The 26,504-nt window shown below is 44.0% G+C and overlaps 1 protein-coding gene across 2 annotated transcripts; it reads right to left on the bottom strand.

The window, feature by feature from the left end:
- Positions 1-1,057: 1,057 nt before the first annotated feature.
- Positions 1,058-26,504, bottom strand: LOC124775004 (serine-rich adhesin for platelets-like). 2 transcript variants are annotated; one of them, XM_047249756.1, is made up of 6 exons: positions 26,390-26,504; positions 18,168-19,597; positions 17,471-17,951; positions 10,112-10,294; positions 6,427-6,660; positions 1,058-1,266 (listed from the first exon to the last, which is right to left on the bottom strand). In XM_047249756.1, exons 1-6 carry the CDS (start codon positions 26,435-26,437, stop codon positions 1,195-1,197), a joined length of 2,448 nt encoding a protein of 815 aa, XP_047105712.1. In that variant the 5' UTR covers positions 26,438-26,504; the 3' UTR covers positions 1,058-1,194. The 2 variants fall into 2 exon arrangements, with proteins under 2 accessions (XP_047105712.1, XP_047105711.1); XM_047249755.1 differs by having other exon boundaries at positions 17,471-19,597.

Raw genomic sequence — 26,504 nt, 5'->3', positions numbered from 1 at the left:
GCCAAGAGAGGCGCTGCAGGCGATGTCGTGCTGTTGGCAAACGCACTCTGGTCGGTCGTCTGCTGCTATAGCCCGTTACCACCAAATTTCGTCCCGCAGTTCTAACAGACACGTTCGTTTCTGCGGTTATTTCAAGCAACGCTGCTTATCTGCTAGCAGCGATGTCTATACTCTCGGTCGTTAAAGTGAAGGCCGACGGCCATTACGTTGTCCTCGGTGAGAGGTAGTTCCTGAAATCTGGTATTCTCGGCACACTTTTGACACTGTATACCCCGGAATATTGAATTGCCTAACGGTTTCAGAAATGGAATGTCGACTTCCAACTACCACTCAGCGTTTTTAGTCTGTTAATTCCCGTCTTGCGGCCACAATCACGTCGGAAACCTTTTCACATGAATCACCTGAGTACAAATATGTAGCTCAGCCAATGCATTGCCATTTTATATCTTGTACACGCGATACTACCGCCATCTGTATATATGCATATCGCTATCACATGAATTTTGTCACCTCGATTTAGTTTTCTGAAGTTGGCAGTGTTGTGAACGTAGTAATTCAGACCTGATCTCTAAGCTCTTTCGCAACATTAGATAAAAAATCGCCCGACTTAACTGACAGGGTAGAGTCCGCATAATACTGGACGTGGACGTTATAGGCACTAGTCAACAGCTTTCGTAACAACGCGCGCGCCTCTGTGTGTGTGTGTGTGTGTGTGTGTGTGTGTGTGTGTGTGTGTGTGTGTGTTTGTGTTTGAGTGTCGTGTTTGTGCGACCGCATATATTCGTATATATTAACTACCGGGCAGTTTACACAGTATAGTCTCAGTTTTGCGCAATACGGTGGTGCCACCGTACCCATATTGAGCTCTTTCAAGGAAATAAGCTTTAAGAATTTTAATGGCAGCGTGTACCAAAACTTTTCTATATTAATATTAATATCTGACAAACTGTTTCACTTTACTACGAAATTACATTTATTGATGGAATGGAAAGGTTGGCAGCTGCGAGCCACTGAAATTCATACAGATGTTCAGCAGGGGAAGAAAAAAGAACGATCGTGCTATTGGAACGGCACTTTATTTCACTGCGGCATACTCAACAACAAGTTCTTGTAGTGGAGAAACTGGCACTTTCGGAGACGTGACAAGTCGGACGCCGCAAGACTGCCTGCCGCTCGTGCTGCTGGCTGCTCCGCTCAAGAGCTGCTGCTGCTGCTTTTCAGCTTCGTCTTCAGACTGTCGAACAGCGACTCCGTGTTGTTCAGAGCCTGCACAGAGAGAACGGCTCCAGTTAGGTTCACATGCTAATCTGTTCACACAGCGGCTGTAAATTCCAGTAAAGGCTCTAAACAAATGACGTGGTAGATAAGGGGAGTCGAGTTTGCATTGAAAACATATCGCTGTACGAACGTGTATAAGACGTAATTGTTGATGTAGGGCTTTATTTAACTTTTGACTAGTTAAAAATATTTATGATCTCGTTTCATCTACAAGAATAGCGGCCAGGGGTTCCTGAAAAAAAAAAAAAAAACGCCAACGCGTTTACACTGATGCATTAGTCAGCCACATACCGGCTTCGGCATTTTTTATTCTATTGGAACTACGTTTTTATACAGCATATTAGTAGATTTGTATGAGATAAAAAATTCCATGATATAACCCCGTTGTAGGCCTGGTAAGAATTTATGGAATAAAAAGTACATCGAATGTGGTGATAACTGTGCTGTTGTTATGGCCGTCTGAATGACACTCCGTCACATGGCACAGAGACTCACGTTCTAGAGTTCACACGCGAAAGCTCCAGAACGTCACACCTTGCAAAAATTTAACTGCAGTTCAGTCGATTCCTGATAATGGCAGCACAGAACTAATCAAGTAACCCTCGTGTCGATGACGTAGGGGTGGGGTTAGCATTATTTCTTGCCTCGATGGCGATGGTTTCCATGCAGAATAGAGTAATGTTTCAGACGGCGTGTCGTTTAAACGACTTCAGCAATTACACAAACATGTACGTTCAACTTAGTTTTACTCCATAACGTCTTGTCATACATACAAAAGAATTACATCACTGAATTTATCTCTTCTAGATTTGATATTCTGTAGATAAAAATATCGTAACTCAATTTAAAAAAAGTAATGTCTATATCTCTGTAATTAATGTAGTTGCTAAGACGTATTGGTCGTATTTTAAGATTCTCTGGTCACTATTCATTTAGTTGAAAAGAAGTTACCGTCTTTAGGAAGTTGAAAACTGTGATTACGGAATTAATAGAAATTTATACGATCCACTATACTGTGTTGCCCATTTCATGGAAAAAAAGCAAAACAGAATGGTTTTCCGTACTACTCGTACTTCAAGCTGTTTCACATGTTCCTATATGGTCCAAATAGTCTCCAGAAGTATGCCGAAAGTTTGGTTCTACTATACTAGGATTCCGTCGGTACTGTGATACCCACATATTGCAACACTGTGAAGGTAGCATGCAACAAACGTGAATTGGTAGGAATAACGACACATACATTATACAAATGGTTACGCAATGGGTTTCTCCTTCAGTTTCATACATATCCAAGTAAATGTCAATCCCTCACGTTATCAGTCCGCTGCCCAAGATCGCATAGTCGGGCCGACGTGTGTTTGGAAACTTGTAGAGCAAAATATTTAATGATGTTCGCTTTATCTAGAACTATCACCCAGAAATCGTCTAATTTCAATTCTTTTTTTTTTTTTTTGTTAAACTGTTTTTTTACTTTTGAATTTATATAGCTTATCTATACATCGCAGCCAATGAGTTTAAATTTCATTTAGTAGACATACACCCGTTATTTTATCTGTAGCCAAGGGCGTTGTCTGCTGTGTCACCCCCTCCACCTTGAAACTGACTTTGACTAACGTTAAAACAGCTCAAGATAGCTTTACTTTTTACTCAAATAACAGTAAAATGCTCTTATTTCTGTCCACACTGGCAGGAACAAGGAAAGTTTTAGTTTGGAAACATGTGGTAAGTACCTATGGGACAAAACTGCTGAGGTCATCTGTTCCTAGGCTTACACACTACTTAATCTAACTTAAACTGAACGCTAACGACAACACACACACCCATGCCCGAGGGAGGACTCGAACCGACGACGGGGGGAGCCGCGCGAACCGTGTCAAAGCGCTTTGACCACACGGCTAGCTCGCGCGGCTTAGTCGAAATATGGATAAACTTTTCGATGTAGATAAAACTGCAAGACTATTCAAAACATTTTCGTCCACCCATGGTAACTTGTTGTTGCACGAAAACTGAAAGCAAATATGTGTAAAATAAGCACGTACCAATCGATAACCTTCGAAATGCGTTGTGATGAGCTAAATGAAACGGTGTTTCTGTTGGTATGATAATACGTTAAAGCAGTATAATTATTAAATTACAGACTTATTTTGTGCTACTGATGACTCAGTAAGAGTATTATTGACAAAATTTTCGAAAGTTAGCTATCTGGACCCTGGGTGTACGATTTCATCGTTTTTTTAAAGAACGTTGTGGAGAATTAAAGACTGTTGGGAGTGCTTTGAACAAAAGGCACCTCTGATCATTTGTGCCGTTCATATATTTGCTTCAAAGTGATTTGAGAGATGTAGCTCGTTGTAGTTCGAAACAGTTTGTCACGTTTCATATTTCCTTCCCATCTCTATGTCAGCTCCTGTCACTTCGATTAGTGCAGCTGAATGCTGAACACACTTTAGGCGTGTTTAATTTATGTATCGCTAAACAATTTGCAAGGAAAAAATTAAACGATTCACCAAATGAAGCAGTGCACTTTCAGCACAGCGGGACTATAGACTGACTCCTTTCAGTGTTCTGATCACCATCAATATAGCTGCTACTTGTGTGTTAGCCACTCTATGAAATTTAAACTCGTTGATCACAGCATAGTAATGACTGCACCTTGGTAAAACTATGGTATCGGAAAAATGGATTTTATGAGCGTGTTTGTGACTGTAACTGCTATCTGAGTTATTATAACCGCTGTTGTTGTTTCCAGAAATGGAAGGCGAATCATTGGACAAGGAAATATACCTTGGATTGCGGCTAATGCTCATTAAACAAAAATCACGAAGGATGGAAACAGCGGCCGTGGAACCCTGCTTTTTATGCTTAAGTATTCGTATCTGTCAAAGCTCATTTCGAATCGATGAGTAGCCGCGTTGGGGCCATTATTTTCTGCCAGAGGTGGCACTTCAATGTACTAAATGTCGCATGCTGCAAACCGCAAATCATCTGTATTTTTTCTATTGCACTGCGTACGTAGAATAAGTAAGATTTCGTTAAGACATAAAGTAATTACTGACATTAGCTACCAGTGGGCATTGATTTACGTCAGTGGGAAGAAAATTTGTATCAGAGAGGGAATCGAATCCAGGTCTCCTGGTTACTAGGTAGATGAGCTGACCATTGCGTCATCTGGACAAAGAGGTCAGAGCAACTACACGGACTGCTCTAGCACCCTTGCCGGCAGATCTAAATTCTAAACTTATCCTCTCACTACCACACACATCAAAGCAGTTTTGCATCACCTCGGTGCCGAGACTTTCGGAACTTGTACAGGAAATTGGAACGGAGATCAAGATAAGCATAATTTCCGGCCTTTTTATAGCTCATGAAAACCACACATTGCATGATGTACCGTCATACAGCGAGACCTTCAGAGGCGGTGGTCCAGATTGCTGCACACACCGGTACCAGTAGCACAATCTCTTGGATTGACACTTGCCTGTATTCGTCGTTGCGTACTATATATAAGTTAATCAAGGCACTGTTGGTCTAGATTCTTGGTCTAGATTGTTCGGCGTATATCACTCACAGTGGTTGGTGGGTCACGGCGCCCATAAATAGCCCTTCTCAATCTATCCCTGGCATGTTCGATAGGGTTCATGTCTGGAGAACATGCTGGCCACTGTAGTCGAGCGATGTCGTTATCTTGAAGGAAGTCATTCACAAGATGCGCACGTGGGGGCGCGAATTGTCGTCGATGAAGACGAATGCCGCGCCAATATGCTGCCGATAAGGTTGCACTGTCGGTCGGAGGATGGCATTCAAATACCTTACAGCCGTTACAGCGCCTTCCATGATCACCAGCGGCGTACGTCGGCCACACATAATGCCACCCCAAATCAGCAGGGAACCTCCACCTAGCTGCACTTGCTGGACAGTGTGTGTAAGGCGTACAGCGTGACCAGGTTATCTCCAAACACGTCTCCGACGATTATCCAGTTGAGGCATATGCGACACTCATCGGCGAAGAGAACGTTATGCCAATCCTGAGCGGTCCATTCGGTATGTTGTTGGGACCATCTGTACCACGCTGCATGGTGTCGTGGTTGCAAAGATGGACCTCGCCATGGACATCGGGAGTGAAGTTGAGCATCATGTGGCCTATTGCGCACAGTTTGAGTGGTAACACGACGTCCTGTAGCTGCACGAAAAGCATTATTCAACATGGTGGAGTTGCTGTCAGGGTTCCTCCGAGCCATAATCCGTAGGTAGCGGTCATCCACTACGGTAGTAGCCCTTGGGCGGCCCGAGCGAGGCATGTAATTGACAGTTCCTGTCTCTCTGTATCTCTTGCAACTCCGAACAACATCGCTTTGATTCACTCCCAGACGCCTGGGAAGTTTCCTTGTTGAGAGCCCTCCCTGGCACGAAGTAACAAAGCGAACGCGATCGAACCTCGGTATTGACCGTCTATGCATGGCTGAACTACAAACAACACGAGCCGTGTACCTCCTTTCTCGTGGGATGACCGGAACTGGTCGGCTGTCGGACCCCCTCCGTCTAATAATCACTGCTCATACATGGTTGTTTATATCTGTGGGCGGGTTTAGTGACATCTCTGGCTCTAAGCGCTATGGGACTTGACATCTGAGGTCATCAGTCCCCTAGACTTAGAGCTACTTAAACCTAACTAACCCAAGGACATCACACACATCCATGCCCGAGGCAGGATTCGAACCTGCGACCGTAGTAGCAGCGTGGTTCCCGACTGAAGCGCCTAGAACCGCTCGGCAGGCAGTGACATCTCTGAACAGTCAAAGGGACTGTGTCTGTGATACAATATCGACAGTCAACGGCTATCTTCAGGAGCTCTGGGAACCAGGGTTATGCAAAACTGTTTTCTTTGATGTGTGTATGTAGTGCCTATTGCCCTTCAACTTCGATGCTCGCGACATTTCGTCAATTACCGTAATAGTTCGAGGTTGGGGAAACGAAGTGATCATTGGCCGTCCTCGCTTGGATTATGTATGCGATGTCTGTTCTTTCGGGCATGTTTGAAAGAACGGACACCACTTACGTAAGATTCTCTTATTTGCTGCCCTTCTCAGTGCTGCAATTTTGATGGTCGGTAGAGTATTTCAGGCTGAGAATTGTCGGCAGACTGCTTACCCCCTCGATGGAATCGACGACGTTGGTGACGGCGCTAGAAGCGAAGCCGCTGGCGGCGGCCGCGAGCTTCTGCGTGGCGTTGATGGCAGCCTCCATGTCCTCCTCGGCCTGCTCGATGTTGTTCATCGTCAGCGTCGCCAGGTCCGCCACCGCCGTCTCCAGGGCCGACACGGCCGTAGACGCGAGGCTCGCCAGCTCTGAAGACACGCTGGCGATCGAATTTTCGACAGCTGACTGGAAAGAGTAACCGGAAAGAGAAGATTAGCGCCTGCCGATTCACTCAGGTGTTTGCAGAGCTCTTAGAATCGATAGAGTAGAACGAGACGGCACAAAGTGTGAGACGAAATAGTTAACAGCATCTTCAAACTTTGCCTTACATCGGAACTTCCAGGAATATTGCACAAACTGAATTCTGACGCCACTGAATAAAACGAATTCTGTAGATAGTGTCATTAGCGTCGATTAACAGCTGAAATCCTAAAACTGAACAAAGCTCCATTCCTCTGTCCAGCTCATTTATGAAGTAGATCCCTCTAACAAAATACTGTGCCAAAAGGTTGCAAGAAAGCACTGGTCACATCTCTTTATAAACACAGTAATCCAATATCTTTAAAATCCATCTGTGTTAGAATGTTGTAACATATTCTGACCTCAAACGAAATGCAATGACATCCTTCAGGACAACCACAATGGATTCCGAAAACATAGTTCAAGTGAAAGCCAACCCCCGTCTTTTCTCTCATGACATTTTGAAAGACATTGATCAAGTCAGTCAAGTAGCTGCAGTACCCCTTGATTTCCGAAAAGCATTTGATTCAGTACCACACCAACGTTTGTGAAGGAAAGTCCGATTATAAGAAATTTATGACAGTATCGAGGGTCCAGGAATGTTATCTTGGATGGAGAGTCATCGACAGATGTAGAATTAACTTTAGGAATGTTTCTATAATGAAAGGTACTGGCGGAATTAAAGCTGTGAGGACGGGGCGTGAGTCGTGCTTGGGTAACTCAGTTGGTAGAGTACTTGCCCGCGAAAGGCAAAGGCCCCAAGTTCGAGTCTTGGTGGAGCACACAGTTTTAATCCTCCAGGAAGTTTCCGTAAAATGTGTGGGAATCTTTCTTGTTCATATTGTATAAAGATCTCGCAAGCAATATTAACAATAACCTCAGACTTTCGGCTGTCAGAAGAAAGCTGCACAAATATTCATTTAGATATTGGTAAGATTTCGAAGTGGTATAAAGGCTGCCAGCTTGCTTTAAATGTTCAAAAATGTCAAATTGTGTGTGCAAAACGGAAAAAAGACATCATATGACTAAAAAATCAGTGAGTCGCAGCTGGAATCACTCAACTCATAGAAACACCTGGATGTAGCAATTTGTAGAATTAAAAGACTCTCCATTTTGAAGGAAAACAGTCTCGGCTGCGACATTGTTTCTATTACTAACAATTGCGCGTTTCGGCCTTTTAAGGCAGCATCATATACGTAAAAATGTAGTAGGATAAGTGAAGGACCTTACTTGTACTAAAGCAGGCTTTACATCCACATGCTGCATGCGTGGTTCAGGACTGCGTACACCAGGGTGAGACTGCTTTAGTACACGGAAGGTCCTTCACGTGTCTGAAGACATTTGACAGCTTGATGTTGTATCCAAAAGTTCCTTAGCAGCTGACATATGCAGCTTATCCTACTACAGTTTTCATAATCTGATGACGCCTTACGATAACAAAAGCAGTTGTGCAATTGAGACTGCTTTCATTCAGAATATTCATAGCCGAGTGCTGCATCAGACGGCGAAAATGGAGCAGAACTAATGTTACCTAATTTCTTCATGTGCTGATTCCGCAACTGTTTAATTAATGAAAAACCACGCAGTTGGTGCTGAGAACTTTATTAAGTCAGTTAGCGGTTTCGGCGTTTATACTGGACAATTTTCAAGTAGATCTGAAAAATTATGCTGTAGATAAGCAATTTACAAATTATGAAAGTACAAGTAATGCATATTTCAAATATATCACTAGGAACGTAACATTTTAAATACACCTGACTTGTACTTTTCTCATCTGGACATTGATTCTCTAAAGCGTGATTTTTCAGATTTTCTTGAAATTCACCTAATTCAGATATCGAAACCAGTAGCGGACACGTTCTCAACAGAAACTGGAGACGTTTTTCATTCATTTGTAGTGATAGGCTCAATCAGCCGCAACTCAGGTGGGAGGCATAGATTTTATGATAAAATGGCACTAGTCAAGGAGATTACTTACAAACTCATGCGGACCATATTAGAATATTGTTCAAGTGTGTGGGACCTGTACCATATAGGATTAAACAGATGGTATTCTACGTATACAAAGAAGGGCTGTGAGAATGGTCACAGGCTCGTTTGGCCAATCAGAGAGCGTCTCGATGTCGTTGAGGAACCTGGACTGGCAGAAGCTTTTAGATACACACAGACTACCCCAAGAAAGCCTACTTGTTAGATTTCAAGAACCATCTTTAATTGCATTACAACCCCCTGTGTACAGAACTCACAGAGATCGTGAGGAGTCGATTCGTCTAACGACACAAAACTGCGACAGTTTTAAGCAAATGGGAAGGGCCCTCCACCATGAACTTCACAGTGGTCTGCAGGTTACAGATGTAGAATTAACGACCTGAACATCTCCCAAGTACACTGCCAGAATCGTTACATACACGATGGCCACTCATGGCACATGGTGGTTCCTAGTTATAAAAAATTGATCCGAAATATTTTTTAACTACAGTATACAGGCAGTTGCCTTTCCCGCCACCCTCCCCCCCTCCCCCCCCCCCCCCCCCCGAAAATCACAACTTAGGCACACTTGAGTAGGGCGTGCACAGTACAAAGCGTAATGCAAAGTCTTGAGGATAGCAGCCTCAGGATTTCAGAATTGCTCGTCGCACACTCACACTTGCCCCACCATACTGAAAATCAGACCTTGTCAAAATCTTTATAACTGCTTCCATGCATTGCTTCTTACGTCCTGTCCTATATACTCATTCGACTGGACAGAGTCACTGGTGGTCTGTGGTGTTCTCTGGGGGTAACCAGGCAGTTCAGAACTAGTAGAGAGGTGCTGTATTTCATGAATTTGGCAGTGGCTTGTAGGATGTAACATTCTTAAGTTTTTCCAGAAAGCCTAGGAGGATTGTGAGCAGGCAAGTTTGCGAGTGTGTGAATTTCGTATGCTTCTAGATAGGGGTACAAATGTTCAAATGGCTCTGAGCACTATGGGACTCAACTGCTGAGGTCATTAGTCCCCTAGAACTTAGAACTAGTTAAACCTAAGTAACCTAAGGACATCACAAACATCCATGCCCGAGGCAGGATTCGAACCTGCGACCGTAGCGGTCTGGCGGTTCCAGACTGCAGCGCCTTTAACCGCACGGCCACTTCGGCCGGCGATAGGGGTACAGTCTGAGTAGTGTTCCAGGTAGTCTAAAAGCAGGTTAGGGGTAAGTGGTAGTCATAAGTTGTGACGAAATATGTGACAGAAATATGATGTAAACAAATTTCGGTATCGTCATATCGAGCTATCATTAAATGGATGTAGAATGCGTTTGAGATCAGGAATCCAGGTTTCAGTGAACATTGATTCTCTTGTTATAATTTTTCTTTACATCTCGAAACTGAAGAAGAAAAAAGAAAACGGCCAACTCACCTGGATGTCTTTCAGCTGGGACTGAGTGGTATTTACAAAGCCCTGTACTTTCTCGACGATCTCCTCAGTTATATCTCCTACAGTGTCAACGATGTCCTCGATTATGGTCTCTGTGACATTCTTGGCCATCTCGATAGCGTTCTTTATAGCATCAAAGAAGCCGTCAAGTCCCGACGAAGAATCCTGAAAAATAACAACAAAACTCTCCAGAGATTCATTTTTTTGTAACACGCTGAGAAGGGAACTTTACTTGATCCCTTGTGTTCACTCTGCATTGAAAAGACAAATTCTGTTCTAGTTTCTATCACATTACTGAGTCCAAAAGCAACAGCATTCACCTTGAATGAAGCTATTATTATCGTTTGATTTCTGCTTATTGTGCATGGTCAAAATGATCTGATATTGTTTTGGAGCCGCCAAACATCTATTGCGTTTTTACCAGTTTTCTCTGCCTGTCCAGAGGCATCCATGTATAAGTAAACCTTACGGTTTCAAGCGTGTTTTTTCCGTGGTTATGTAACTGATGTACCGTGCCTCTGACTTTTGAGATATTCATAAAAAACGGATACTGAAAAGGAACAGAGTTAAAGACGTTTTTACCGGAGAAACCTTTTGATATATCGTTAACAGTTAGTAAGACGAGGTGGTAGTTCCAGGAGAAGTAGCATAGAGAAAGCGTACATTGGAGAGGTGTCGTGCAGTTTCGGTCGAAGCTCCTTATCGAAATGGTTGGCACTCGTTCAGTCCACATTACTCTATCTTTCATATTGTTGGAGCTAATGTGGTTGTACTGAAAGCCCTGTTCTCCTTTGATATCACAGCTGAATTTATCTCTCTGCAAGAATTCACGGCCTTGTCAGTCTTAATAATATCTTTTGTTATGTTAGGAAGCGTTGTATCTCGATATATGACACTGTTTGCAGTGCAACTGAGTTATTTCGGTATGGTACGAGGTAACAGATATCGAAGATATTGTGAACTAGTGGTACCGTGAAGTGGAATAAAGGGTTATAATGCGTTGTGTGAGTGTGGCATATAGAATCAACAGTACATACAGTCTGAAATCCATTTCAACAAAGAGTATAACTGATACATATTCATTGCCTTAGTAGTCGGTGTCCAGCTGTCTAGAAGAGCAAGAAAAGGGATAAATTAATGAAGGATCACATTAGTGTCAACGGTAACTGTCTCTCTACCAACACGGGCAAGAAACCAAAATGCCTGACTAGACTGATTTGGGCAAAGAGTCGTTTCTTGAGGTAATTCACTTCGGTCATATCTACAAGAAACGTTAGCAGTATTTGGGATCTGTTTGATACCACAAGTCCTCTGCTGGCTCCTGCGCAAAATTTGCTTGCAGTTATCAAAGATGGATGAAGAGGGGGACAGTACTGCATCAGTCATGAACAGGAACTTGAAATTTATTGAAACCTCTGTGAATTTTCAACGAAATCATGTAGAATTAGCATATTCAAACTCCAAAAATTGTGGGCTAAGAGCGTAACAGACTTCATCACTGACTTGTGCAGGTGCGTGCCTCACATATTCTTCTGGTTTGTCTTTACTGGCATCAGGGTAAAGAATCTTGAGTACATTTGGTATACGCAGTGGTTTCGCATGAAATGACTAGAGCGTATCTTTCCAGATTTAGAATTTCTGCTGCTCCTCAAAGATTGGGGGTTATAATCATGCATGATTAGCGATACATTTCATACAAGTCTCATAAGGCTCCGAGAAACATCGACGCTGCGATGTGAATCATGACGCAGTCACGATAGTTGGAATTACAAAGAAGCACTTCTCTGCTACACACTGTAGAAACGCAATGCTTTGTTCTTATGAGGTGGGAAGTACTACAGAGTTGAAATACACTCCTGGAAATGGAAAAAAGAACACATTGACACCGGTGTGTCAGACCCAACATACTTGCTCCGGACACTGCGAGAGGGCTGTACAAGCAATGATCACATGCACGACACAGCGGACACACCAGGAACCGCGGTGTTGGCCGTCGAATGGCGCTAGCTGCGTAGCATTTGTGCACCGCCGCCGTCAGTGTCAGCCAGTTTGCCGTGGCATACGGAGCTCCATCGCAGTCTTTAACACTGGTAGCATGCCGCGACAGCGTGGACGTGAACCGTATGTGCAGTTGACGGACTTTGAGCGAGGGCGTATAGTGGGCATGCGGGAGGCCGGGTGGACGTACCGCCGAATTGCTCAACACGTGGGGCGTGAGGTCTCCACAGTACATCGATGTTGTCGCCAGTGGTCGGCGGAAGGTGCACGTGCCCGTCGACCTGGGACCGGACCGCAGCGACGCACTGATGCACGCCAAGACCGTAGAATCCTACGCAGTGCCGTAGGGGACCGCACCGCCACTTCCCAGCAAATTAGGGACACTGTTGCTCCTGGGGTATCGGCGGGGACCATTCGCAACCGTCTCCATGAAGCTGGGCTACGGTCCCGCACACCGTTAGGCCGTCTTCCGCTCACGCCCCAACATCGTGCAGCCCGCCTTCAGTGGTGTCGCGACAGGCGTGAATGGAGGGACGAATGGAGACGTGTCGTCTTCAGCGATGAGAGTCGCTTCTGCCTTGGTGCCAATGATGGTCGTATGCGTGTTTGGCGCCGTGCAGGTGAGCGCCACAATCAGGACTGCATACGACCGAGGCACGCAGGGCCAACACCCGGCATCATGGTGTGGGGAGCGATCTCCTACACTGGCCGTACACCACTGGTGATCGTCGAGGGGACACTGAATAGTGCACGGTACATCCAAACCGTCATCGAACCCATCGTTCTACCATTCCTAGACCGGCAAGGGAACTTGCTGTTCCAACAGGACAATGCACGTCCGCATGTATCCCGTGCCACCCAACGTGCTCTAGAAGGTGTAAGTCAACTACCCTGGCCAGCAAGATCTCCGGATCTGTCCCCCATTGAGCATGTTTGGGACTGGATGAAGCGTCGTCTCACGCGGTCTGCACGTCCAGCACGAACACTGGTCCAACTGAGGCGCCAGGTGGAAATGGCATGGCAAGCCGTTCCACAGGACTACATCCAGCATCTCTACGATCGTCTCCATGGGAGAATAGCAGCCTGCATTGCTGCGAAAGGTGGATATACACTGTACTAGTGCCGACATTGTGCATGCTCTGTTGCCTGTGTCTGTGTGCCTGTGGTTCTGTCAGTGTGATCATGTGATGTATCTGACCCCAGGAATGTGTCAATAAAGTTTCCCCTTCCTGGGACAATGAGTTCACTGTGTTCTTATTTCAATTTCCAGGAGTGTATATTGATCACTACACAGCTGCAGGCGCTGTACAAAGATATGTGAACACCGCGAGAAATACATGCTTGTACGTAAATGCAGATGCTTGCCAAGCCTTCAGGTTGCGCTGTTTTATTTGGCCACGAGAGGCTCTTGTGGAATCTCGCCAATACGTTGCAAGTATCGGTCGTGGTCGTAACGGTGTTAGTGTAGTTGTGAATGCATCATGTCGCAGCTAAGTGAATTCGAACGTGGGCACATTGTTGCTGTTCATGTGGCGACTGCTCCCGTAACCAAGGAAACCAAAGTGTTTGGCATTTCAAAAGGCATACAGGAAAAGTGGAAATGCATCACTTGCTAAGTCACAACGCGGATGAAAGTGTGTGGTGAGTGATCGTGACAGACGGCTATTGAAGACGATTGTGACGAAAAATAACAGGACTACAACTGCAAAAGCCTTTGCAGAACCCGCGAACCCTGTCAGCAGCACAAAAAAAAAAGTATGCGAATGGAGCTCCATAAGCAGGAGATTTCAGGATGAGCCGTAATTCCAAAACCACCCGTTAACGAAGGAGTGAAACATGGCGGTGGTGATAATTTGGACAGCCATATCATGGCGTTCCATCCACAAACTCACGTAATTACCAAGGATTATGTACCATTTTAGTTGATTAGGTCCACCTCATACTAAAGGGCTTTTCAGAGACGACAGGGACCCTATTCACACAGCTCTCGTCATTCAGGACTGGTTTTGTGCGCATGACGATTAATTTTCGCATCTCCCCTGCCCACCACTGTTACCAGACTCAATATTACTGGGCCTTTGTGGTCTGCTTAGGAGAAATGGGTGCGTGATCGCGATTCATCTCAGTCACCATTATGTGAACTTGCCACTGTCTTGCAGGAAGAGCGGTGAGACGTTCCCATGAATACCCTACAGAACCGGTATTTACAAATTTCGAGACGACTGGAAACCGTTCTGAATGCCAAAAGATTTCTTACACTATTAGGCATGGTCCATCTCCTAGACTGTAAAGAACAGTTTCTCACCCAAACGCACACATGCTGGGGCATAAATTCTACTCTGTAGGGATTAAGACGAAACTGAGCTTATTTGATGCAATTCACACCAAAAAATTTTCGGTCCCTGCTATGATTAGGAAAGCAGAATCGGGGAGAAGTTTTGTCAATAGTCGGATGAATTAGTAACTTCTTTTCTTCTTTTCCTTTTTGGTCATTAGTCTTATGATTGGCTTTATTCCACCCGCCACGAATTCCTCTCCTATGCCAGCGTCCTCATCTCAGAGTAGCACTTGCAACCTGCGTCCTCAATCATTTGCTGGACGTATTCCAATCTTTGTCTTCCTCTTCGGTTTTTGTCCTCTAAAGCTCTCTCTAGTAGCATGGAAGACATCCCCTGATGTCTTAACAAATGTCCTATCATCCTTTCCCTTATCCTTCTCAGTGTTTTCCACATATTCCTTTCCTCTCCGATCTGCGCAGAACCTCCTCATTCCTTACCTTATCAGTCCTCCTAATTTTCAACATTCGTTTGTAGCACCACATCTCAAATGCTTCGAATCTCTTCCTTTCCAGTTTTACACAGTCCATGTTTCACTACTATACAATTCTGTAGTCCAGACGTATGTTCCTAGAAATTTCTTCCTCAAATTAAGGCCTATGTTTGATACTAGTAGACTTTTCTTGATCAGGAATGCCCTTTTTGCCAGTGCTAGTCTGTTGCCGTCCTCCGTACTCTGTCATTGGTTATTTTGCTGCGTAGGTAGCAGAACTCCTTAACTTCATCTACTTTGCGACCATCAAACCTAATGTTAATTTTCTCGCTGTTCACATTTCCGCTACTTTCATTACTTTCGTCCTTCTTCTATTTACTCTCTATCCATATTCTGTACTCATCAGGGTATTCATTGCACTCACCAGATCATGTAAATATTCTTCACTTTCACTCAGGATAGCAATCTCATCAGCTTATCATTGATATCCTTTCACCTTGAATTTTAATTTTACTCCTGGACCGTTCTTTTATTTCCATCACTGCTTCTTTGATGTACAGATTGAACAGTAGGAGAGAAAGTGTACATATCTGTCTTACAGCCTTTTTAAACTGAGCACTTTTTTCTTGACCGTCCACTCCTACTATTACTGCTTGGCTCTCGTACACATGGTATATTACCCGTCTCTCCCAAAAGCTTGACCCAAATTTTCTCAGAATTTCGAACATCTTGCTCCATTTTGCATTGTCGAACGCTTTTCCAGGTCGACAAATCCTATTAATGTGTCTTGATTTTTCTTTAGTCTTGCTTCGATTATCAACCGCCAGGTCAGATTTGCCTTTCTTGTCATTTAGCATTTCTAAAGCCAAACTGACCGTATATAGCACATCCCCAATTTTCTTTTCCATTCTTCTATATACCGTATTGTTCTTGTCAGCACCTTGGATGCATGAGCTGTTAAGCCGATTGTGCGATAATTCTCGCACTTATCAGCTGTTTGCAGTCTCCGGAATAGTGTGGATGATGTTTTTCCGAAAGACAGATGGCATGTAGACAGACTCATACATTCTAAACACCGACGTGAATAGCCTTCTTGTTGTTATTTCCCCCAATGATTTTATAAATTGTGCTGGAATGTTAGCTATCCGTTTTGCTTTACTTGATGTTAAGTCCTCCAAACCTCTCTTAAATTGTGAATCTGATACTGCTTCCCTATCTCTTCCAAATCGACTCCTGCTTCTTCTTCTATTACATCAGACAAATCTTTCCCCTCATAGAGGCCTTCAATGAACTCTTTCCACCTATCCGTTCTCTCTTCTGCATTTACAGTGAAAGTCCCGTTTCACTGTTAATGTTACCACCCTTGTTTTCAATGTCGCCGAAGACTGTTTTGACTCTCCTGTATGCTGAGTCAGTCCTTCCGACAATCATTTCTTTATGGATTTCTACATGTTTTTCATGCAGTCATTTCGTCGTACCTTCCCTGCACTTCCTATTTATTTCATTCCTCAGCGACTTGTATTTTTGTGTTCCTGAATATCCCTGAACATTTTTGTATTTCCTCCTTTCACCGATCATCTGAAGTATTTCTTCTTTTAGCCGTGGCTTCTTCGCAGTTACCTGCTTTGTACCTGTGTTTTTCCTATCAACTTCTGTGATTACCCTTTTTAGAGATATCCAATCCTCCTCAACTGTACTGCCTACTGAGCTACTCCTTATTGCTGTATCTATAGCCTTAGAGAATTCAAACGTATATCTTCATTCCTTAGTACTTCCACATTCCACTTCTTTCCGTACTGGTTCATCCTCACTAATGTCTTAAATTTCAGCCTACTCTTCACCACTTGTACATTGTAATCTGAGTCTATATCTGCTCCTGGTAAGCCTTACAATCCAGTGTATGATTTCGGAATCTCTGTCTGACCATGATGTAATCTAACTGAAATTTTCCCGTATTCGCCGGCCTTTTCCAAGTATACCTCTCCGCGATACTCGAACAGAGCATTCGCTATTATCAGCTGAAACTTACTGCAGAACTCAATTAGTCTTTGTCCTCTCTCATTCTTTGTCCCAAGCCCGTTTTCTCCTGTAACCTCTTCGTCTACTCCTTCAGATCACATCATCCTATGTCTGCAGGCTGAGCCTATGCTATGGTGCGACAGATAGCGATAAGAAATTTTTAGCACCGAAATCGGAATATGACAATTTTTAACATTTTCGAGAAGTGGATATGGGACGTGCATAAAAAAACATTTCGTTTGAATAAGACTGATGTCCTACCGTTTTTCTTTTTGAAGGTCACCGTTATTTTGTGAGTTCCAGACAATGGTGTTTATATCAGGTATTTAAATATAGCTAAGATTAGTAGTGTGTCTGCAGGTGGTTTATTATATGCAAGTCACGAAATGTGCCAAGCAATAAAAACCTAAGAGATCAATATTTCATTACTGGTGGAATGATGCTTAATGTTGTAGAATTATGTAAGCAGTAAACCAAAAGACGTTGGGAGAATACATATCAAACTAGATAGCCTAAATACAGATAGATAGGAACATTTATAATAGGGATACTTACATCAGATGAATCGCTGCTGGTAGTGCTTGCAGCCGCGGCGGTAGTTGCAGAGGTAGTGACATCTGAGACTGTAGTGCTTGAAGTGTCAGCAGAGGTAGTGGCTTCAGAGGCAGTATCTGAGCTGCTGACATCTGAGACTACAGTACTCGATGAGCTGTCAGCAGAGGTAGCAGCTTCAGAGGCAGTAGCCGAACTGGTGACGTCAGAGACTTCAGTACTTGATGAGGTGTCAGCAGAGGTAGTGGCTTCAGAGGCAGTAACCGAGCTGGTGACGTCAGAGACTTCAGTACTCGATGAGCTGTCAGCAGAGGTAGCAGCTTCAGAGGCAGTAGCCGAACTGGTGACGTCAGAGACTTCAGTACTTGATGAGCTGTCAGCAGAGGTAGCAGCTTCAGAGGCAGTAGCCGAACTGGTGACGTCAGAGACTTCAGTACTTGATGAGCTGTCAGCAGAGGTAGCAGCTTCAGAGGCAGTAGCCGAACTGGTGACGTCAGAGACTTCAGTACTTGATGAGGTGTCAGCAGAGGTAGTGGCTTCAGAGGCAGTAACCGAGCTGGTGACGTCAGAGACTTCAGTACTCGATGAGCTGTCAGCAGAGGTATCAGCTTCAGAGGCAGTAGCCGAACTGGTGACGTCAGAGACTTCAGTACTTGATGAGCTGTCAGCAGAGGTAGCAGCTTCAGAGGCAGTAGCCGAACTGGTGACGTCAGAGACTTCAGTACTTGATGAGGTGTCAGCAGAGGTAGTGGCTTCAGAGGCAGTAACCGAGCTGGTGTCATCTGAAACGATGGTGCTTGATGAGGTGTCGACAGAGGTAGTAGCTTCAGAGGCAGTAGCCGAACTGGTGACGTCAGAGACTTCAGTACTTGATGAGGTGTCAGCAGAGGTACTGGCTTCAGAGGCAGCATCCGAGGTGGTGACATCTGAGACTGTGCTTGATGAGGTCTCAGCAGAGGTAGCAGCTTCAGAAGCAGTAGTCGAGCTGGTGACATCTGAGGCAGTAGTGCCTGTGGCAGTTTCAGCAGTGCTTGTAGCAGCAGTGGTAGCAGTGCTGGAGACAGCTGGCGCAGTAGTTTTAGAAAGTCCAACGGTGGTCGTACCATCGGAGACAGTTACAGAAGTCGTAACATCTGACACAGTAGCACTTGAAGAAGTTTCAGACGCAGTCACAGAGCTTGTTACATCTGTGGCAGTAGTACCAGCTGAAGTTTCAGTGGCAGTAGTTGCATCAGACGCAGTCACAGAGCTTGTTACATCTGTGGCAGTAGTACCAGCTGAAGTTTCAGTGGCAGTAGTTGCATCAGATGCAGTCACAGAGCTTGTTACATCTGTGGCAGTAGTACCAGCTGAAGTTTCAGTAGCAGTAGTTGCATCAGACGCAGTCACAGAGCTTGTTACATCTGTGGCAGTAGTAGCAGCTGAAGTTTCAGTGGCAGTAGTTGCATCAGATGCAGTCACAGAGCTTGTTACATCTGTGGCAGTAGTACCAGCTGAAGTTTCAGTGGCAGTAGTTGCATCAGATGCAGTCACAGAGCTTGTTACATCTGTGGCAGTAGTACCAGCTGAAGTTTCAGTAGCAGTAGTTGCATCAGACGCAGTCACAGAGCTTATTACATCTGTGGCAGTAGTACCAGCTGAAGTTTCAGTAGCAGTAGTTGCATCAGACGCAGTCACAGAGCTTGTTACATCTGTGGCAGTAGTACCAGCTGAAGTTTCAGTAGCAGTAGTTGCATCAGATGCAGTCAAAGAGCTTGTTACAACTGTGGCAGTAGTACCAGCTGAAGTTTCAGTAGCAGTAGTTGCATCAGACGCAGTCGCAGAGGTTGTGACCTCTGAGGCAGAAGAACTTGCAGCAGTTGCAGCAGAGGTTGTCGCAGAGCTTGTGACGTCTGCGGTTGAACTTGTGGTGGCTGCAGAGGGGGTAGTGGCATCAGAGACAGTGGTGCTGGTGACCTCTGTGACGGTAGTACTTGTGGTGGGTGCAGAAGTCGAGCTGGTGGTGGTGCCTCCATGCACAATGTTGTCTATGCCATTAGCAACGTCATCCATAGCGTCTTGAATACCCTGCGCCACATCGTCTATAATCTTCCCTATCGAGTCAAAAAATAGGGGTGACGCGTATGCGTTCTGTTAAAACAAAACAAAAAACATTTTATTAGCATACAAGAACTAACAGTGTTAGGCAAATTTCTCTGACAAAATATTGTTTGTTTATAAGCTATTTGATTATTTATCGAGCTAAATTTCATAATATCCAATACACAATGTCCAGAAAATTTTAGGCTCTCGTAGGTAGTTGTTTTTTAAAGACGCTTGCTGCGTCTATCCTCTCCGGAAGGTTGATAAATCATACCGGTGTTCAGGCTTGTGCTGTGGATTGTTGCAGTTGGAGGAGCATGCTTTTGGGTTTTCGTGTGACAGTCTATTCCATCCACTGTCCTTGCGCTTCTTTGCTTGAAACACTTATGGTGAACGTTTTTTGGAACGTTGTTCTAGGAAAACAGCGATGTATTGGTATTATAACTTATTTATAAACACATTCGCGATCACATTTAAGTGTTTCTTTTTCTTTTAGATGACTGGTTTTGATCTTCTAAGAGATCATCATCAGATCTTCATGCCTTGAAGACAATAGGAATCGCTGGCGTGGAGAAGGTCCACCCACGCTGGCGTGGTGGAGAACACTGCTCATTGTCAACACGGATGGACCTGCTCCACGCCAGCGATTCATACGGTCACCAAGGATTGAAGATGTGATGATGATCTATTAGAAGATCGAAAACGGCCATCTCAAAAAAAAAAAAAAAAAAAATAGAAAATTAAATGCGATGATGACAGTGTTTACTAATTAAGTTTATGGTGAACCTGCGATGGCACAGTATTCTGCAGAGAGTATTCTTTTATCTGTACTGTCCCCTTCTGCGTGGATGCGCAAAACGCGTTGTTACAGCCACTGAATAGGAGTATTTAACAAGTGAGCATTCAGATACGCAGAACAGGAATTTTTTCGCCAATAAAGACTGCAAAAGTAACGTGAGTAGGGAACGGCGTAAGGTTTGCCCCTCATAAGTATCTTTACAGTTTACATTGGATACCTGGATCCATTCGGCTTACAGCTTAGAAGAAAAAAAGAAAAAAGAAGAAAAAAGTAGTACGTTTTACTTGTTTGTGGCAAATGTCACTGATTTGACGTCGCTGGTTTTCATGATATAGGAAAAGAAGGTAGAGTCATCGCAATGTTTTAGGAGTTGCATTGCACTTAATCGTACTGTCATGTCCCTGCTTTAATAAAATACGTTGCGCAGACATTGCGCAGTGGCTTGCAAGTGAAAGTTTCCGAGAAACTTCAAATTTGGAGCTATGAAGATCAACAAATCAATCATCTATCACATTTAAAAAACTTTTTCTGATGAAAGCCTTCTATTTTTACTCTCTGGTACAGTTATTTAATTATTGTTCATCCTTAGGAAAACTAAAACATTAAACGCACAAAATTATTTACCGCTTGTTAAGAAGTTTATGACAACTGTAAAATTAGCACAATGATTTGGAAGATTGGCTATCACTAAGTAAATGACTCAAACGTCAGACGAAAATTTCATCTGCGGGTGAACGTAACTTGACATGGGGACACATCTAACAGGATGCCTAGTAGCACATTTCCACACTATCGAACGTATATAATATTAGTCTCGTAAATATACGACCATACAGTCAAATAAACTATAGTTTTACTCGGTATTAATGAACATGTATATCACCTATTATTGCAATTAAAACCGCAGGGTGTTCAGAAATTTGCTCTGCAGTTACAACATATGTTAGAAATCACGTCCAAAGGCGGCTATTCAAGTCTGAACCAGGTTCATTTGATTGAAAACGCTTTCTGTGCATCTCATTGTGATACGCTTCTCACTTCACAGTTATTTCAGTTTTCAAGCGACAAAGCGCCGTAGGCGATTGCGATACACTACAGAGTCTGCTGCTCCCACAAAGAAAAGTGTCTGATGGAGTAAGGTCCGACGAGCGAGGGGGCCATAGGTGTTTCAAGACGACACGTGCCCACAAAAACGCATAATGTTTTGGCTGTGTGCTCAGTAGCGCCATATTCGAAACCATGAATAGTAACTGATTTCGTCTTTCTTTAGCTTTCCAATGATATCGTCTATCGTTAAACAATAACTCTCACTGTTCACGGTTTCTTCAAAAAATATCATTCCAATAATGCACTGTCTCCAAATTGCTGTCCAAAATTCAGTTTTATCATGCAACGGCGTTTTGTGTGTCGCCTAGAACGAACTAGGCCTCGTCTGTGTAGAGGGTGACATATGAATTCCTCTCAACAAAATATGTAAACGGCATGGAGTAACGGATTCTCTTTTCACGATCCGCATCTTTCAATTCATGTACTGCTGCCATTTTATAAGGAAACATTTTCAGTGTTTGCCTAACCGATTTATGCACGGTTACAACCCCGACATGTTTTCGTTGTGCAAACATGTGCAACAAGTTTGCTAGCCTTGATAGAGTCACAGAGTCAGAAATATTCAGTACATTCTGTCCTTTTAGTTTAGGTGGTCTTCCAGTCCATTCGGTATCCAACACAAAGCCTGTCTCTCAAAATTTCTCAGTGAGTCGGAGACTTGCATTGCGATGATGTAGCTGACTTCGGGAATTTTCCAGCAATGCCTCCTACGCTGAACTTGTGTATTTATCGCCTTGTCGAAACAAATATTCAACAACAAATATTCTTACGTTCAAAGAACCATAATTAAAAATAAAACAAATTGAACATTTAAATACTACACATGCATTCAGTATCTTTCATCAGTTGAACCAAATGCACACATCAAAAACAGTTTGACATCACATCGATTCCGAGAGTTCCAGAACCTATACAGAAAACTGGCATGTAAATCAACATAAATATCATTCCCGCCATTTTTATTGCTCATGAAAATCACACATTATATGTTGTACCACCCAACAGCGACACCTTCAGACATTGTGGTCCAGATTTCCGTACACACTGGTACCTCCAATACCCAGTAGCACGTCCTCTTGTATTGATGCATATCTGTATTCGTCGTGCCATACTCTCCAGAAGTTCATCAAGGCACTGTTGGTCCAGATTGTCCCACTCCTCAACGGCGATTCGGCGTATATCCCTCAGAGTGGTTGGTGGGTCACGTCTTCCATAAACAGCCCTTCTCAATCTATCCCAGGCATGTTAGATAGGGTTCATGTCTGGAGAACACGCTGGCCATTCTAGTCGAGCGATGTCGAAGATCCTGAAGGAAGTCATTCACAAGATGCGCACGATGGGGGCGCAAGTTGTCGTCCATGAAGACTAATGCCTCGCCAGTATGCTGCCGATATGGTTGCACTATCGGTCGGAGGATGGCATTCAAGTATCGTACAGACGTTACGGCGCCTTCCTTGACTATCAGTGGCGTACGTCGGCCCCACATAACGACACCCCGAAACAGCAGGGAACCTCCACCATGCCGCACTCGCTGGACAGTGTGTCTGAGGCGTTCAGCCTGACCTCCAAACACGTCTCCGACGATTGTCTAGTTGAAGGCACATGCAAAACTCACCGGTGAAGAGAACGTTGTGCCAATCTTCGGCGGTCCATTCGGCGTGTTGTTGTGCCCATCTGCACAGCGCTGCATGGTATTATGGTTGCAAAGATGGACCTCGCCATGGACGTCGGGAGCGAAGTTGCGCATCATGCAGCCTATTGTGCACATTTTGAGTGGTAACATGACGCCCTGTGGCCGCACGAAAAGCGTTATTCAACACGATGGCGTTGCTGTCAGGGTTCCTCCGAGCCAAAATCCGTAGGTAGCGGTCATCCACTGCAGTAGTAGCCATTGGGCGGCCTGAGAGAGGCATTTCACTGACAGTTCCTGTCTATCTGTATCTCCTCCATGTCGGAACAACATCGCTTTGGTTCACACCGAGACGCCTGGACACTTTCCTTGTTGAGAGCCCTTCCTGGCACGAAGTAAAAATGCGGACGCGATCGAACCGCGGTATTGACCGTCTAGGCATGGTTGAACTACAGACACTACAGACAACCTCCTTCCTGGTGGAATGACTGAAACCCCCTCCGTCTAATAGTCGCTGCTCATGCATGGTTGTTTACATCTTTGGGCGGGTTTAGTGACATCTCTGAACAGACAAAGGTCTGTTGAGCGTCTGCAGCTACGTCCCGTATCAGATGCTCTACCGCAAATTATGCGAGAATACTTCCACGACACAGGCAGCGGCCGGTAACTACAGCCACTGGGATTCGTCGTCCGATGTTCCTGTAACTACGTTCTCCGTCACCGCCGCGACATTCGCGCATCTCTCCGCCTAATGATATCTTGGGAGAAAAGGAGCATGACCCAGAGCCTATATAGAATGCCTCACTGCACATCATTTGAATATGGCTACTAGAAGACATTCCAAAACTTTTCTTCAAGAGAACGCTGTCATAGGCCTGATAAGAGTTTTCAACCAAAGTGTTACGGAAATGGGAAAAGCTAAACGACGTTAATGTTGGATTTTAGCTCTAGTTTTAGAGTTTCAGCCGTATGCTTACCATTTTTTATTAAATACGGAACCGCATGAATCAAGCATTCTAACAGAAATGGCTGAACATATTTCCATTCTCAGAGCTTGGGATCACGACGTTATGGAACATACGATACGCTTGTGCTTAGCACGTGATCAGTAGCGTTGTGGCCATATATGGGACTGCTGTTCTTAAGAACTGTTATAAAAATGGGTCTTATTTTGAAGTTTCTCGTAGTACTTTTACGAGATATGTGATATATTTCCAATTAGCAGTACACTTGCAACAGACACGTACACTAATATCATGTAAACGGAATGTACTAATGTGAAACATAATAATAAAGTTAATATCTACTATATCCTCTTGAGTTCCGGGGTATCTTATATGATAACTCCAGGTTTTATTTTTTTTTCTTATGCGTGTACGGAGATCAACGTTGTCTGGCCTGTTGTATCACGTACTGTACACATCACACTTGCACAGCTCACTTGTTCATCATTCTGCCGAGCACCACGAGGTGTCAGCATTGATTACAAACTTCATGGCATGTCTCGGAGAAACAAAGGTAAAGACATATTCTTTTCCTAATAACAAGTGTCTGCAAGTGCTTTAATAATAATAAAGCTATGCAGACAATCCTCTGTTAATAGTTAATTATAAATTAATGTTGCCACTAATTTATAAGCTTTAAACTTTTTACTATCATGTATGACACCTCGGGACTCAATGCCAACTTTACATCAGTGGAAGTGGGGCTACATTTTTTTTAGCTTGATTGCCATATTCAGAAAAACAAGTCAAAATGCTGGGCAGAAGGCTGCGGAGGCCTTATCTTTGTATGGTGTGAGCACTCCAAAATGTTCCTTTGCTTCACTACTGACAGGAATTCCGTTAATACACTTCATAAAAAATTAAATTAAATTATGACAAGTAATATTAACTTAATACTGATCCGCACGGTAGTAGCAGGAAATCCAACACTTCTTTGAAAAAATTTGCTATGGTAATTTTGTTTCCGTCTTTCGGATTGTTTACAACAGCCGACAACGGACCGGAGAGCGGTGTGCTGACTCCGTTCCTCTCCGTACAGCGTCAGATGCCATTGGCAGAGGATGACACTCCGGTCGGTCAGCCGGTCCGGTTTGGACCATCTCTGCCAGAACGCGGAGCTCTGGTTTCTTATGTTATCGGGATAACAAACACAGGACTGTTCACTCCTGAGCGAGTGGGAAACCCATGTGCCGCGCGGGATTAGCCGAGCGGTCGGGGCGCTGCAGTCATGGACTGCGCGGCTGGTGCCGGCGGAGGTTCGAGTCCTCCCTCGGGCATGGGTGTGTGTGTTTGTCCTTAGGACAATTTAGGTTAAGTAGTGTGTAAGCTTAGGGACTGATGACCTTAGCAGTTAAGTCCCATAAGATTTCACACACATTTGATCATTTTTTTTAAACCTATGTGTTTATATCGTTTCGCAACGCAACCATTAATAAACGTGACATTCTTAGGTTACATATCACTAATCATGGTTGATGATATACCTTCAAAGCAACTGCGGGAATTATGGTCAAAGAAGGACGAATTCACTAATGATAGGTTCAAAAGTATCGGAATTACCTCTTGTTGATGTAGCTTAATTTGCATTTACTCAACTCTAAGGATACTCTCTCTCAGTACAACAACTGAAGTTTTCTTTATAACTTTCTATATTTTCCTATAATTATTCAATAACTACATTTTATTGGAAAACGTAGAATTATCAGCCATCTAAGAACACGAGTAACCAGAATACCTGTTTCGGGAATTGTGAATGATACTATCGACTTAGGAACTGTACGCACACCCTAATTGTTGTGCATTATTCATTAGATTGCAGATAGACACTCATTCTAATAATATACATACAAACGGCTTCAACATTAGTCTGCAACATCAGTGTACATGTCAAGCTGTCAGAAAACCAAAAGTTGGATTCACCTCATACTGCTTTCCTATGTGCGGTCATATTTGAGGTGGACTGTTGTTGGCTTCCTCCGACCTTTGAAATGGGTTTACCAGCCAGTTACTGTGGGGACCAACAGCCGAACTTAGACTACTAACCACGGTGCAGCTCGGTATTTTTCTCATTATAACATTACCAGAGGGGAAAGAAAAGTGACAGGCAAAAGTCCTAGCATTGAACAGGCATCGAACTGCAGACAATGGGATTCGTAGGCTGCCACTCATACGCCTAGCAATACACCTATATATACTACCATCACATATTTAATTACATAAGCAGTTAACGATTCCTTTGTGGGTCTTGTGTACAAGACCTGAGATCACCAAGGAAGGGAGACTAGGACGGCTTCCCTTACCTGCACCACGAACGACAGAGCGAGGAGGATCACCAGCTTGGGAGCCATGTTGCTGAGCCCTCGAGTGCCTTGCCGAGGGCACCACAGTATTTTTATAGCGGTGCACGGTCTGTGC

The sequence above is a fragment of the Schistocerca piceifrons genome, chromosome 2 (genome assembly GCF_021461385.2).
Source record: "Schistocerca piceifrons isolate TAMUIC-IGC-003096 chromosome 2, iqSchPice1.1, whole genome shotgun sequence".
Lineage (NCBI taxonomy): Eukaryota > Metazoa > Arthropoda > Insecta > Orthoptera > Acrididae > Schistocerca > Schistocerca piceifrons.
Note: the sequence above shows the minus strand (reverse complement) of the source record. Positions and strands in the feature narration are given on the sequence as shown.

Excerpts from the sequence above, each read along its gene's own strand:
- LOC124775004 (XM_047249755.1), bottom strand. The coding sequence starts at position 26,437 with ATGGCTCCCAAGCTGGTGATCCTCCTCGCTCTGTCGTTCGTGGTGCAG. Across the intron at positions 10,295-17,470 it reads CCAGCAGCGATTCATCTGAT|GATTCTTCGTCGGGACTTGA; the intron begins GTAAGTATCCCT and ends GTTATTTTTCAG. Across the intron at positions 6,661-10,111 it reads CCCAGCTGAAAGACATCCAG|TCAGCTGTCGAAAATTCGAT; the intron begins GTGAGTTGGCCG and ends TACTCTTTCCAG.